The sequence below is a fragment of the Gorilla gorilla genome, chromosome 16, assembly GCF_029281585.2.
Source record: "Gorilla gorilla gorilla isolate KB3781 chromosome 16, NHGRI_mGorGor1-v2.1_pri, whole genome shotgun sequence".
In the NCBI taxonomy this organism is placed as follows: Eukaryota; Metazoa; Chordata; class Mammalia; order Primates; family Hominidae; genus Gorilla; species Gorilla gorilla.
In genome coordinates, this window is record NC_073240.2 from 49,305,772 (window position 1) to 49,321,050 (window position 15,279).

The following is a 15,279-nucleotide window of genomic DNA, read 5'->3' on the forward strand; positions in this document are numbered from 1 at the left end:
ATGCCTAGCTATTTTTTTTTTTTTTTTTTTTTTTGTAGACACAGGGTTTCACCATGTTGCCCAGACTGGTCTTGAACTCCTGGACTCAAGTAATCTGCCCACCTTGGCCTCTCAAAGTGCTGGGATTATAGGCATGAGCCACCGTGTCCAGCTCAAGATCTCATTAATATAATTTAAAGAGTTTCTTGTACACTAGAAAACTGCATACATGTAACATGTGACCTGAGTTTCCCACTACGGGGCCTTTTTCCAAAACAAGACCAAACACTCAAGAAATACGCAAGTAATTTCTACGTGTGAGACAGAACTGGGAGATTAAATCTCCAGAACACCAAGTCCTTCTTCAGCAATGAATTACCATAGCTTTTGGAAGCAAAATTAAAGTTCCTTTGAGTTTACGTAATTGACATTTAAGAGGGCCACCTAGAAACTATCTGAAACTATCTCCCCATACAGAACAATTTTAACCCCCAGGACTTCTTGGACCAAACAGTTAAAAAAAAAAAAGTTCATACTTTTCTAAACAAAGATAATTATATAATTCAGAAAGCAAAAAGTCCATGCTGGGATGATCAAGTAGAGTGCTGAGATCATGAAAATGCATCTTATTGGTCTGAAAAGGAAGGCAATTGGCCATGGAAAACGTAACATTGTACCTTTGAAGAAAGGCTTTCCATTTGTAATTTCTTTTGTCGCAAATCCGGGTCCTCTCGGACACAGCTCCTCGTACTCAGGAGTATTTCTCATGGGACACTCCTCGCATTCCTCAGTACCCCAGGCTGCCCCGACAGAGCAGCAGCAGGCGTCCATGCGGTGGCGGCCAGCAATAGGCAGGGTGCACTCCTCGTCCTCATACCTCAGGAAGCAGGTTTCCAGGCGGATATCTGTCAGAGGGAATCAAGGGAGGTTAAATAGAGCCACATGGCTTCCACTGCCCCAAACTGCCAACACTCTGTTAGGTAAAATACTGCACACGTAATAATTTGCTGTATACTTATTGACTGGAATTAGTTTTATTCCTCAAAAAAAACCCCAGGCTCTGGGGTAAGTATCCTTGCCTAATAAAGACTCTCTTTGTCAGCCCATGTTTGCACCTCCTATTTCTGAAAAGTTCCCTTTCAACGTCTGATAATTCTACATAAGGAATGGTATTCTGAGAGATCCCACAGCGCTCTTTCGGGAGATGTTTTTCTCCTGTACAGAAATACCTATCACCGATGCGTGCATGCCATGATGTCTTGGCATGTCCTCCACAGCTAGAAGCCAACTGTACTCTTTATTGTTGGAGCGTGTCTGCCCTAGTGCAATCACCTTTTCCTCCGACCCACTTCATTTTTGGAAAGGTGGAATGATGAACTCTGGAAAGAGGACTGCCTTACTTGAGATTAAAGAGAAAAATGCAAAGAAAAGCCATTCACTTTTATTCTCAAATATTTCTTTCACCTAAACACGTGCTTAAGGGCACATTCTTCAAGGTACATGTGGCATACCTCTAGCCCCAAACCCAAATTCATGGGATTATAAAGAAGAGCAGAAAGCCTAGCAGAGCAGAGGTCAGAAGAGCTGGATTTTGGTCCTCTTCTGTAACTCAGTGGATTGCCTTCAATAAATTATCCTAAACCTGAATTTCCACATCTGTTATAGGATGTTGCACTCATCTCTCAGAAGGTTCTGTGAAGCTCAAATAAGATTATGCATCTGAAAATAATGAAGTGTAAGTGAAATGTAAGATGTATCTTCCTTCTCTTTCTCCTTCACAATGGGGTCATTAACAATTTATCTAACTCCCTGGGTTTCCTCTAACGTTAGAAAGTTTTTGAAGTCTTTATATTCAGCTTTATATTCAGACTGCCCGTATTAAGATAAATTATTTTTAAATGAATCCTAAATTAAACACTGAAGCATCTTTCAACTGAAGAACCTAGAAGAAGATTCTCATTAAATACTGATTCCTCCTAAACAAATAAACTAAGACTCAGAATAGCATTAACTGACATCCTTAATTACAAAAATACTTTTGGCTTTGAATTCCCGCTTCCATTCCATATTATTTATTTACACTATAAACTATAAAGTTCAATATTTAAAGGTTTGTTAATTCTAATTTGTAAGTGATCAAAATCCTTCACTGTATACCACCTTCTTTTTCTTTTTTTTCTTTTTTTTTTTTAGAGACGGAGTCTCACTCTTTTGCCTAGGCCGGACTGCAGTGGCACTATCTCGGCTCACTGCAAGCTCCGCCTCCTGAGTTCATGCCATTCTCCTGCCTCAGCCTCCCGAGTAGCTGGGATTACAGGTGCCCGCCACCGTGCCCGGCTACTTTTTTGTATTTTCAGTAGAAACGGGGTTTCACTGTGTTAGCAAAGATGGTCTCGATCTCCTGACCTCGTGATCCGCCCGCCTCGGCCTCCCAAAGTGCTGGGATTACAGGCGTGAGCCACCACACCTGGCCCACTTTTTTAACTACCTACAATAGTCTTCACTGAGCGTACACTTCAAAGTAATGTGGTTTCAGATGCAAAATACAGGTAAGCATCATTTCCAGAGTCATGAACTCAGAAACCAGTGATCCAAGGGATATACTCTAGGCTGGCAGAAGCCATAGTAGTAACACCAGAATAAGTCTGCCAGACCTTAGATGCATGAGATGTGGGATCTCAAACTTGCCGCTATCACGAGCCCATAGGGACTTAGGACTTAGAGTTCTAAGGACTTAGGGTTGGGGTGAGACAATTTGGCTAGAGGATCCCATTTGGGCTCTAGCAGTTGGCACAGAGTATCCCACTATGACTAGCAGTGATACCTACCCTGGGCTGAGCTTTCTCAGGTTCACTTTTCAGGGGAGTGGCATCTTCACTCCTGATCTCCACAGGTGTTTTTGCAAGGACCTGTCCTTCTGGCCAATGTCAGGGTATGCTTAGAAGACATGGGCTACAGTTTCCAAATATGTGCAAATATTGTTCTTTTCTCCACCACTCAGCTTGTATTTTATAGTTCACGGCATATGGGGCCAATTTAAGAGCTCTGGAAAAATAACTGTGATGCTAGTGATTTAAGGAATAGTTGCATATCAACAGAAACTACAGTTGCTGCTTACTATTCAAAAGACTGTCAAAGGAGTGGCCATGGACCCTATCGGACATGCTGAATTTTGGAGTGTGTGTCTGTACCTGAAGCTAAGTGCTCAGCTATATCTTGTTAACTTCATTTTTAATAATCGTTAATAAATTATTATTAGAAAAATAATGAGCTCAGTATTTACCAAGACAGATCCTTCCTGTGGCATCCAAAGTCATTCCACTGGGACACTGACACTTGAATGACCCCATAGTGTTAACACACAGGCCATTTTTACACACTCCTGGGAACACTTCACATTCATCTATATCTAAAAAGAAAAAAAAAGCATAAAGTTAATATATCTTTATAATATCATTCTACCTTATTCTACTCATAGAGTCATAATTATTCCCCATGTTGAACCTGGTAAGTTCATAAAACTAGTTTGCCTACAAGTAGTTCGTGTAGAATTTCTAGGGTGCCTGAATAGCAACCAGAACGAGCCCACCTATTACTAAATATGTAAGAATTTCTCCATTGGTTTCAGGGAATAACTTTTGAGTTGTAGAGACAGGCAGCTGGTGTGAGTTCTTGGAGTCAGCTCTGGTAGCTGTGGACATTTCAGGTAAGGTTCCCAGCAATATAATTTGCTTTATGAGACCACATGTCTGGAAATGAGTAGAGAAGCAAAAACCTGGTTTTTCAAACTAGCAAAGAAGAAACAGCTTGAAGGTCAGCATAGAAAAATATCCCACCAAGGAATATGTGGGCCAGTGAAGGGTCTCTTTTAAGAAGTTCTGATAAATCACCAGAAAATGTACAATCATTTCTAACTCAGCCATGGTCTCAGGCTGTTCTGTCCATGCTTTGGTCTCAGCTTGGGTTGAGGAGAATTAAAAGATACTCATGTTCATTCATTCGTCATTCAACCAATCTCTCTCAAATGTACCAGTCCTTCCCAGTTTGCCTAATGGAGAGCAACATGTTCTCTGCACTTAATTTGGAAAAGTATTCACCACCAAGTTAATCAAAAGAAAGGCACTTACTTGCCAATGCCAAAAAAAAAAAAAGAGGGGGGAACATTAGCTAAGAAACTCATATACACTGTGTCTCTATTTAGAAGAAATAACTTTCCACACCAGGAATGTTGAAAAAATATTCTGAATCTTTCCTTGTAAGAGAGATCAATGGGGAGAGGGTGGAATCTACCTTTTTGGGTTTTTTTGTTTTGGCCACTTGTACAACAAAATATGCTGCTGAGGTCAGATAAGTTATTAACAGCGGGTCTGGACCAGAGAAAGGCCAAAGGATTCAGTCATCATTTGGAAAGCAAGACCTTGGGTGGGGGTTGTAGTGTGCCTCTTTGTTTTAACAGGGAAAAAACTTCATTTCATCCCACATATGGGACTAATTGCTGTTTTTAAAATTTTTCAGCTGCTGTGTCATGTCAGGTTGTGTTAGTCACCATGACCTATGTCTATCTGAAACTCCATGAGAAAGAATCACAGCAAACTGAAGAAACTCCATGCAGACTTTCAACAAAGAGAAAACAGAATGTGTCCTTCTAAATCACCCATGACTGTGAAACAAACAAACAAAAAAATGCCAGGACAAACCAAAGAAAGGCAAATTTTACAGACTCATCAAAAACTTCCTGTTTTTCTCTTCCTGATAGCATTTTGAAAGTGCAGTCTCTCTAAACTGTGATCAACCTAAAACATTTTCAGCCACCCACCCTGTCCTTTGGACATAGCGTTCTGACACTAGCAATAGTGTATATATGCTTGTGAAATTAACAGCTGTTCCGTTTTGTAGTTCTCATTATTTTTTTTCTCTGCTGCATATTTCTCCCTGTGAAGTTATATGACAGCTTTATCCAGTCCGAGTTAACACAAACATTCATTATGCACACAAAAATGTATGGTTTATAAGTAATCAGAAATACCTTCACATTGTGTTCCTTTAATTCTTGAGTACCCTTTACCACATATGGGATCTGTAATAAAAACGAAAAACAAAACAGAAAACAAATTTGAGATAACAATATCCAGACTTTGCAGTTCTGACATAGTGTAAGAAACATGAAAGATGACCTGGAACATGAAGTAGATTGCGTTGCTATAAGTATGAGATAACAAAATGTTTCTGTGATTGCATAGGTGAGGAAGAACAGTAATGAAATGTCTCCTCAAATAAAGCTCAATTCCACTAAGATACTCCAAAAGACACAGACGTGCCCTATAGATCATGTTAAAGTGACAGCTAAGAGGGAAACTGAAGGTAGCTTTCTCTCTTGCTCTTCACCTGAAAATAGGAATCACACTATAGAATTACTTTAACATGAATATGGAAAACTCAAGTCTATAATTTGGAGATCTCATGGCCTCCAACATTCACATAAATTTACACATTTATATATTTAAACATTAAATCAGCAAAACCATGAGCAAGGTTCTCAAACCTCAAATTCCCAACAGATTTAGAAGTTCACCAGAAACCCTTACGAAGTTTAGTCATGAATACCGGTTTCTTTACATCAATTAGCTTTTTGAAAGATAATCTGTACCTATAAAAAGCTCAGAACCCCTAACCACAAGGTTCCCAAGAGAGCCGGTAGGCACTGGTGCTCCAGGGAAGCAACACAAACTAACCACATTACAATGTGAAGATAGAAAATAATAAATGAACAAAATCACATAAAATTTGACGCTTCTTATTTCCCATTCAGCAATATGTTCGGGGCCATCAGGATTAAATCTTTGAAAATTCTCATGTAAGCCTAGATAAATGAAATACTAGGCTTCCCCTTTTTATGCAAAGACCATTGGAGTGGTATAGGAACCACAGCATGGGTTTCTCTTACCAACTTGGCATAGGGTGCACGGGCTTCCCCACGCAGCACCGAGGGAGGAGCAGCACTGGGACTTTAAGGTGGCTCCATTGATGTTGATCTCACATCGCCCATCAATGACAGTCTGCCAGCAAGTGCCCTTGATGGTTTCTGCAGAGGAGGGAATAATATTTAATAGAATCTATATAAAAATTCAAACATACACCTTGGAATTATAGACAAAAATAGCATTTGAAACAAGGAATAATGAAGTTTTTAATATTGTTCATCCATACTTAAATTCTTTTGCAGGAAAAGCTGACATTAAGTATAACAACATTGATAAACATAGAAAAATCATTCTCAGAAAGATAAATACCTATGCAGATGGTTTTTGTTGGATCCAAAGTACTTTCAGAAGAACATTCACAAATAAAAGAGCCTGGGCTGTTCTTGCAGACTCCATTAATGCAAGGACTTGATTCGCATTCATCAATGTCTGAAACAAAAACAGGTCTACATTACTGCTAAAATCTAGTCTTGGGCCTAAAAGAGTACTTCAACTTTGACCCCAATTGCTACTACATATCCTTAATCCCACATAGTAAAGCTGGGCTAAATAGTTTTACCTACACTAGATGGAATGCCAAAATAATAACTCTATAGTATAAACTAGTACATCTCTATACTATAGAATATGGGACTTGGCTGAATCTTTCTTTTTATTTAGAAAATCTGGAGTAAATGTGTATGTGATTTCTGAATGAATAGCTCAAATAGCAGACACATAACATTTTCTTTATCTATTAAATGACGGCAATTAAAATGCCAATTACAAGTAAATACCATAAGTGGCTTACAAAGTACATACTAGTGCCATGTAGAACCACAGAATTTCAACTAAACTGGCATAACTGTCTAAAATACAGGAGACTCTGATTTAGTCTTATGGTTTTCTAATGGCATTCCAAAAGATAGCAAAGTACACAGTATAAGAACAAAAATATGGTTTACCTTCACATGTTTTTAGATCAGGTTTGTAGATAAATCCCTTGGGGCAGGTACAGACAAAACTTCCAGGAGTATTTCTACATTGTCCATTGTCACAAAGGAGACTGTTCAGTACACATTCATTAATATCTGCAAAGTCAATGAAAATAAACACTTAAAAAGGGCCCAAACTTTGCCTGTATCTACTTTGCTCTTTTACATTAGATCTTTAAAGTCATAACAACATGATCAATTCAAGCAAAAAGGCAAAACTCCTGTAGCATTAGCTTTTACCTAAACTATCTCATTTTAGGAAAACAGAGGCTTGACCTGGTTTTAAACTAAGTATCTAAACTAAATATCTACAAAGCCTAAAGTCACTAGGCTATTTAATTCACTTATTTCTTTAGCAGGAAGAAAATACAGATTTGCTGGAAATCATTAATCTTTATATAGTTACATTATATAATTAAATTTATATAATTTAATTCATTTTGTCGAATTAAAAGGATTAACCTTATTGATTAAAGGAACTAAATAAATATTTAGAAAGTATGGTCCATCTTTGAAATGTGTTAGTTCCAGAATGGGTGTTTCTTCCTTATAATAATTCAAATTGTCTCCAGGTATGATTATAAAGTATAAAGTAATCTGTAGCATTTATGATTGTCATGGGGAATTTAGCTTCATGATTCAGGGACCTCAGGAAAACTGCTTGCTTTTAGCTGAATAATATGCCTGTCTGAAGCAAAACCCAACTTTAAGAGAGCAGGTATTCCTGAAAATAAGCTGTGTTTTCTCTGATTAAGTCTAATAAATGGTTGGGAGAAGAGCTGCTTCTCTCTCAGTAAAATCAAGGTTGACTTTGTAGTCACATGAGAATGGCTCAGAATCTCTGCATCTTATATCTAAGGAGCTTCTCTTTGAAGGAGTGAAATCTGATACATCATTATTTTAATGAGCAAATCATTTCAAGGAGTGAATCTGATACATCGTTATCCATAAACTGTGAAGATTCAGTGATGTAAATTTTTATTACTAAAGATATGCATATGCTGTGCTGACATCCGAAGTATAAAGTGTCCATTTGCCCAGTCCTCTAAGGTACTCAAAGGCAGTTTTCTCCCAGCAATGAAAGAAGGAATGCATTATGCAGGAAATGTTTCAGAAAATGGGTAAAACTTCTCACCAACGCAGTTTTTCCCAGTTGAATCCACTTCATATCCTGAATTGCATATACATTTATAGGTCCCACGAAGGTTTTCACAGATTCCATTTGGGCAAATATCAGGATCTAGTGCACATTCATTTATATCTGCACCACAAAAAAGGTCAAAATCAATTAAGATTATAAAATAAACACTGAATGAATTGTTAAAAATATAACACTACAATAAATGTAATGACCTTAGGAGCTACAGGAGGAAAAAAATCGATTTCACTGGAAAAAGAACACTCGGTCTCTTTTTCTCACTGTAAGATATTCTGAGTCCAATCTTTCTCCCACAAGTTCCTGAGAGGAACTTTGCGTCTCAGCTGGAACTACAAGATAACCAATCCTTAAGCAAGCTGAAGGAGACCTCCTGGACTTCTCCTAGTCCAAGCACCAAGATGGAAAAATGGATGGACAGCAGATCCCAAGTCCCGACAACTGGTCTCCCTACCACCAGCCCCTCTTTCTTCCATCTACCCTGCACTACTCTACACTGCAACCATTCTTACCATCCTAAAAACAAGGTATTATATCGTTCTCCTGGTTCAAACTTTCATAGGTTCAACAATATCCTCAAGATTAAACTAAAATATAAATTCTTTGTTTACTTATCCCAGACTTCACACTCTTCTATGAACATATAATGTCCTCTTCACTCTGTGTCAGGAATGCTTGGAGCAGGCCTATTTACAGGTCAAAAGCCAGCTCCAACACCACATGCTCTGAAAGAGCCTCCGCTGCTCTGCCCACCTGAGGTGGGGCCCTCCCTCTTCTGTACCCTCACAACTGAGGAGGGATCTCATAGTCAAGGCAGGTGCAGAATGACAACCAGTGAATGGATAGTCTCAAATCCTGGTGCCTGACTCTTCTATAAACTAGGGTTGACTTTTTTTTTCTTCCAAGTCCCTATCACAACTTACTTATTCCCCATTAACTCCTTATTCGTTATAAGTTTCCTTACCTCTCAGCTCTTTCCTCCTCTAAATATCCCCTCCACATTTTCATTCACACACAATGATGAAACTAATCATACTGAATGAACTGACAATCAATTCAGCCAGTCCATGTTCTTTCAGATCTCCCTGAATCAAACTACGTAGCTTTATATTAATAAAATAATCCCTTTCTCTTTCTTGTCACCTATTTTCATACTTGTTCCAATTCTCCCTTTTAACTTTAATTCCTTGCATGGCACCAATATTTCTCTAGCTAAATATTTCATTCTCTTCTAACTCAGTTAATTATTGTCACTGCTCTCTACTGCCATTTTATAATACTGAGCACTTAACAGTTAAGAATCCTTCAGAATGCAGATGGAGAATGGTTCAACTTGCCCATCATCCTGAGTGGTACTTGATAGTGGAAGATCCACAGGAGAGTCAGGCTGCCCCTTCTCAAGCATGAGCAACAAAAGTCATTACACGTCATCTGCGAGCACCCATCAACCACACTGGGAGAGCACCTGACCCCCTCAGTGGCCAAGCCCCACAGCCACACCCAGAAATCCTAGAGCCCACAGTGCCCTGGCTGCTCTGCCACTGAAGGCTTCTGAGCATCCCAGATACATGGCACAGTGATGGCCAGAGAGGGAGTCAGGCCAGACTAGTGTAAAGGGATCAACTGGAAACCCACAGGAAAGCCTGATGCTGCCTCTGCACATACTGAAGGTAGTAAATTTTGAAAGGAATCCTTACCACTGCCTGCTGACGTCATCCCTGGCCCACTGCTGCAGAGTGCCTGATATTCCGCTGCAATAAATTAACAGATAGTAAATGATTCCTTTGTTTGCAGAACAGGTAGATCCTGCCCTTGATCTTGCACACATCATTTCCTCCAAAGTGAGTAGAACCAAACTTAAGTGGTAACGGAAAAGGAGGTATCTCCCCAGGGAGTCACCTTTACACCAGGCTCCCATTTTAAAGGCTACACATCATCGAGGAAAACAACTTTTAAGGATACAGGCAAGTTATAGCAATTCCTTGTGCAAAGCCCTTTCGGAAAAGGTGTTTTTCCTATAACTTGATTTTGTTCACCAGGGAACACTTTACACTTACGGTGAAATGTGCCTGTTAAAATGTGGTTTCTTAACTGTTAATAAAAGTTTCTCCCACCATCTTGGGGATAATTTTGTTTCTCAGTGCTAGCTGTTTTCTCAGTACAATTGGTTCTTAACATTTCCTCATTTCTCTCTGCAAATTCTCTAGCCTCCTCTCACAAGAGCAACAACAGAATACCTACTCTTGCATTTAAGTGTATTTTTAAAGTTAATATGTATCAGGATACTGGATTCATTCTCTATGATATATCCATAGAGAAAGTATTGCTTAATGTTAAAACTGTGAGATCATATTGAAGAAACTGAAGTATAAAGAATATGTCCCCAAATTTGAGATAGAATCAAATTTCTATTTCTTAAAATTAATACCATGTTTTATATACAATTCCAACAATACTTAACATAAGAGTGAATGATGAAAATGTAGAACTACCTGGAATCACACTATCCATGGAAAGGAAACTAGTGTCCCCTTAAGCTGCCAATGGTTTCTGGCAAACACAGTCTCATGGTCATATGTAAATCATCTGTGCTTAAGTGGAAGGAGAACTGGATATCAGGGCTGGGGCTTATTGTAGAGGCTGACTGCACCTCACTGCTGAAGCAAATAGTTCCTATCTCCTGCATGCCAGAGAATTGCATCCTGATGACAGTGGACGTAAATGAGTTATACAACCAAAGATTATCATGTCTTCTAACAAATGTGAATTTGAGAAAGCAGTGATGATTTAATTTTCAAACCATCTTAGAAGGGTTCAGAAAAACAACAGATGGGAAGGTATGTTTGAAAGCCAGGTCTAGGAACAAAAAGAAATTCATCTTTTTTATTATGCTATATCAGCAAAAAGCTAAAATATGCATGAAATACTGTAAGTAATGAAACAAGAAAACCAAAATCATGCCAGTTTTATAAAAAGGACTTTTAGAGATAATGACAATTTTGCTGATGTTTGGCCTAAATGGAAGCAAATTATTGTCACCATTGTTTTCCATTTAGGCAGGATCTGGTACTAGACCATTTTTTGTAGTGAGTTCAAATAAGCATGGGTTTTAATACCGATGACAATGCTAATTGCTGGGAGTTTTGGAAGCCGCCCTTTTCCTCTGTTAGTTTCTTCTCCCATAAATTTGGAATGACAACTCCCATTTCACCTGGTGGCTATACAGAATTAACATTACATGTTTAATGATTGAACGTGTACTGTGCACAGCTCAGGCCCTGAATAAAAAAATAAGTAAATAAAAGTATTATAAACACATAGTAAGGGGTAGGTGTTGATGAGCTAACTCCGCGTAGTGCCATGGAGACAGTGACATGAGGGACCCATGAGAAAATCCCCCAGAATTACCCTCCTGTGGGTTTAACTGACCAATTACACTCCCGTGGGTTTAACTGATCTATGTCTGTGAAATGTCATTGTCAGAAGGCTGAGGACACAAGAGGGCTTGCTGAACAATGTGAATCAGCTCCAGCAACCAGTGAGAAACAGCTTCATATGTAGCTTGCCTGACTTGCAGACCACAAAGATGAACTTCAGATTTTGTATATTTGGAGTCTCTCCCTCAACTGACTGAAGACATTCCTTTTGAATATTTTCAGTACTTTAAACAGCCTACCCCCCATTCTTGAAATGAGGGATATCCTACATTCGGATGGTTCATGACCAAAGAGGTGGAGAAACCAAATGAATGAAACTACTTCCATGTGTGGACCCTTTTTTGGGTAAATTCATTCAAATATAAGACAGAAGTTAGTGGAACCGGGCCTTACATTTAACTCTCTTTAAGCTTTACTGTTGCTTTGGTTTGAATGTGTCCTCCAAAGTTCATGTGCTGGAAACTTCATCCCCAATTCAATAGTAATGCTGGGAGGTGAGGCCTAATAAGAGGTGATTAGGTCGTGAAGGCTCTACCCTCATGAATGGATTAATGTCATTATCATGGGAGGAGTGACTTGTTATAAAAGCACATTCAGTCCTCTCTAGCTTTCTCTCACTCCTGCATGTTCTGTTGCCCTTCCACTTTCAGCTGTGAAGCGACTTGGCAAGAAGGCCCCCCCACAGGTGCTGGCACCTTGATATTGGACTTCCCAGGCTCCAGAACTGTGAGAAATTAATGCATTTTCTTTATAAATTACTCAATCTGTGGTTTTCTGTTACTGCAACAAAAACTGGACTAAGACAACTGCTTAAAGAAATCTGGTCCTTTGGTCACCTTTTTATAAACCCACATGATTTCCCTGTGGATTTTAAGAATTCTTTGGAAGTGCACTTGGTCCAGAGGAAAATATAAAGGCAAATAACTATATGCACCAAGGTTCCTGGATTCTAAATCTTGGCTCTTCCAATCATTCAACATGTGAACAAGTCACCTGTACTCTTGTGTGCCAGCTTTCATGATACTTGTCTGTATTGCAAATTCAAAGTAGGTAAGAAAAGTACTTTGAAAAGTTAAAGTAACACCCAAAAGGATGATATTAATAATATACAACTATAAAGTTATAGGAAAGTGTCTTCAACAGAATGATATTTGTATATAATAAAAGTGTTATAAACACATATTGAACTGATTGGTGATCATACATAAAATGATAATTTCTATATTATTCACTGGGTGAAGTCATTAGCCAGAGCAGTTTTCTTTCTTTAAATAGGCATCCCTCATTTCCTTTTTCTTTCTTTATTGAGACAGAGTCTCGCTCTGTCACCCAGGCTGGAGAACAGTGGTGCTATCTTGGCTCACTGAAACCTCCACCTCCTGGATTCAAGTGATTCTCCTGCCTCAGCCTCCCGAGTAGCTGGAGTTATAGGCGTGCACCACCACGCATGACTTTTTGTTTGTTTGTTTGTTCGTTTGTATTTTTAGTAGAGATGAGATTTCACCATGTCAGCCAAGCTGGTCTTGAACTCCTAACCTCAAGTGATACACCTGCCTTGGCCTCCCATAGTGCTGGGATTACAGGTGTGAGGCACCATGCCTGGCCCCCCATTTCTTTTAAAGTCTTCCATTTAACTTTCTCTAACTTTTCATAGTGTATTTTAATTTCCAACTGTTACTTTCAAATACTATCATTTTTAAAATAACAAATCTTTTAAAATTACGATTTACTCTTTAATGTGTTTCCTTTAGGGCAGAAATAAACTGACTAAATCCTATATGTAAAACCAACCAACCAGAGCTACATATTTTCAATATTAGGTCTAACTTTATTTTAGGACATTAGAGGTCCACTGCCAAGCTACCTTAAAATTGTGCTTAATTAAATACTGGCAGAACATTGTTTTAATTTCAGTAACCTATTCTTGTTTTATAAATAGAAATAATTTACAACTGGACAGGACCTTTTGGATTATCTAAGGCAACTCATTTTGTAGATGAAGTGTCTAAGGATAGCTTGTCTGCATTATTCTATTTTATAATTATGTTTATTAATATAAGCCACCTCAAATCCTTTTGAAAAGTAGGTGAGGAAAATTCAGAAATAAGCAAAATACACAAATAACTAAATCCCCTGATTAAGTAATTTGGCTGCCTGTTGATGGAGGAAGAGAATTCTGACTCGCTATCCAGTTCTCTTTTCATTAGGCCATGTCACTTCAATTGGAGAAAAATACTTTTTTCTCTCAGATTAAATCAAATCATTAAAGAAAACCACACCGGTCCGGGCGTGGTGGCTCACACCTGTAATCCCAGCACTTTGGGAGGCTGAGGCAGGTGGATCACGAGGTCAGGAGTTCAAGACCAGCCTGGCCAATATGGTGAAACCTCGTCTCTACTAAAAATACAAAAATTAGCTGGGCGTGGTGGCGCACACATGTAATCCCAGCTACTCAGGAGGTTGAGGCAGAGAATCGCTTGAACCCGGGAGGCGGAGGTGGCAGTGAGCTGAGATCGTGCCACTGCACTCCAGCCTGGGCAACAGAGCGAGACTCCATCTCAAAAAAAAAAAAAAAAGAAGGAGAAGAAAGAAAAAGAAAACCACACCAAAATCAATACGTGGGATGTAAACAAAATTTACAAATGGCCTTTTGGAAAGCTAGTGGAAATAGTCAAGTAATATGACAGTTATTTACTTTTATGCTGTGTAAAAGTCTGCTTTTATAATAGTTTCTGCAAAATGCAAACATCATGAAACAACTTTAGAAAACAAGGCAAGGTGCATGTATTGCAAACAGCTTGAGTATTATTGAGGTAGGAGAGTTTATACGAGAGGCACAAATGCAATGCCTATTCCAAATAATTATGAGGCTTAGATAAGTACCTGTGACTAGACACTGGCTGGCCTCTGCCAAGACCCCAAGAAAGCACATGGCATACCTGGAGAGCAAAATGTCATCTTTCCCTGTGAATTCCACAAATGCGAAGACCTCAATGGTGGCAGAAGGCTGGCAGTACGAGGGCATCTCCATGATACCACATACCTGAATTCTGTGCAGGACATGGCTGGCAAGGTTCCCCAAATGCATACTCAGTGCTGGCGCAACAGCATTCAGATTTAGTGACAGCACCAAACAAAGGTTTGATACACTGGCCTCTCTTGTATCCACCATAGCATGTGCTCCGCATGTGTGTGTCTAAACAGGAAGAAGCATCTGTCATCACACTGTCACTTCAAACAGATGAGAACCCCCCAAGTCAAAGTTGAAGAGGGCTTTATTTATCCATCATCCCTGGTGTAACTCACAGGGAATGCCTCTGATATCAGGGCTCCATTTGAAGAAAAAATAAACAAAAACAGAAAAACAAAACACATTCAGCTTCTAAGCATTGGAAACCAATGGCCAGATTGTTTCAGTTTTCTAGGGAGTATCATGGTTTACTAAAATGTGAGGCCCTTCAATGCCGGAATTATATCTCACTTATTTTGTCTTTCTCGGGCCCGTGCAGAGCAGGCACTTAATAAATGTTGAATTAATGATGGATGAATGTTGAATCTCACATCCTGCTAAATAAGACCTTTATTAGAAATGCGGCCTATCCCAAAATAAACACGCAATTACTGAATGTCTGAATTAGGTATACTTTCCAAAAAGGAGAAAGTTTAATCTGTAAAAGGTTTGTTATATAAATATGTAGATGTTGGTCAACTAAGCTGTGTTATCTTTACCACCAGGAAGACAGTCTCCTGCT

The 15,279-nt window shown here is 39.0% G+C and overlaps 1 protein-coding gene across 1 annotated transcript in view; it reads right to left on the reverse strand.

Annotated features, from left to right (window-relative positions):
• FBN1 (fibrillin 1) overlaps positions 1-15,279 on the reverse strand; it is a 234,459-nt gene that overhangs the window by 79,273 nt on the left and 139,907 nt on the right. The window contains exons 17-25 of the mRNA XM_019011042.4: positions 14,571-14,723; positions 9,788-9,841; positions 8,070-8,195; positions 6,905-7,030; positions 6,270-6,389; positions 5,924-6,061; positions 5,006-5,056; positions 3,263-3,388; positions 657-884 (exon numbers count right to left, since the gene is read on the reverse strand). Coding sequence (XP_018866587.1) covers positions 657-884; positions 3,263-3,388; positions 5,006-5,056; positions 5,924-6,061; positions 6,270-6,389; positions 6,905-7,030; positions 8,070-8,195; positions 9,788-9,841; positions 14,571-14,723 — 1,122 coding nt within the window. The remainder of the gene's footprint in view (positions 1-656; positions 885-3,262; positions 3,389-5,005; positions 5,057-5,923; positions 6,062-6,269; positions 6,390-6,904; positions 7,031-8,069; positions 8,196-9,787; positions 9,842-14,570; positions 14,724-15,279) is intronic.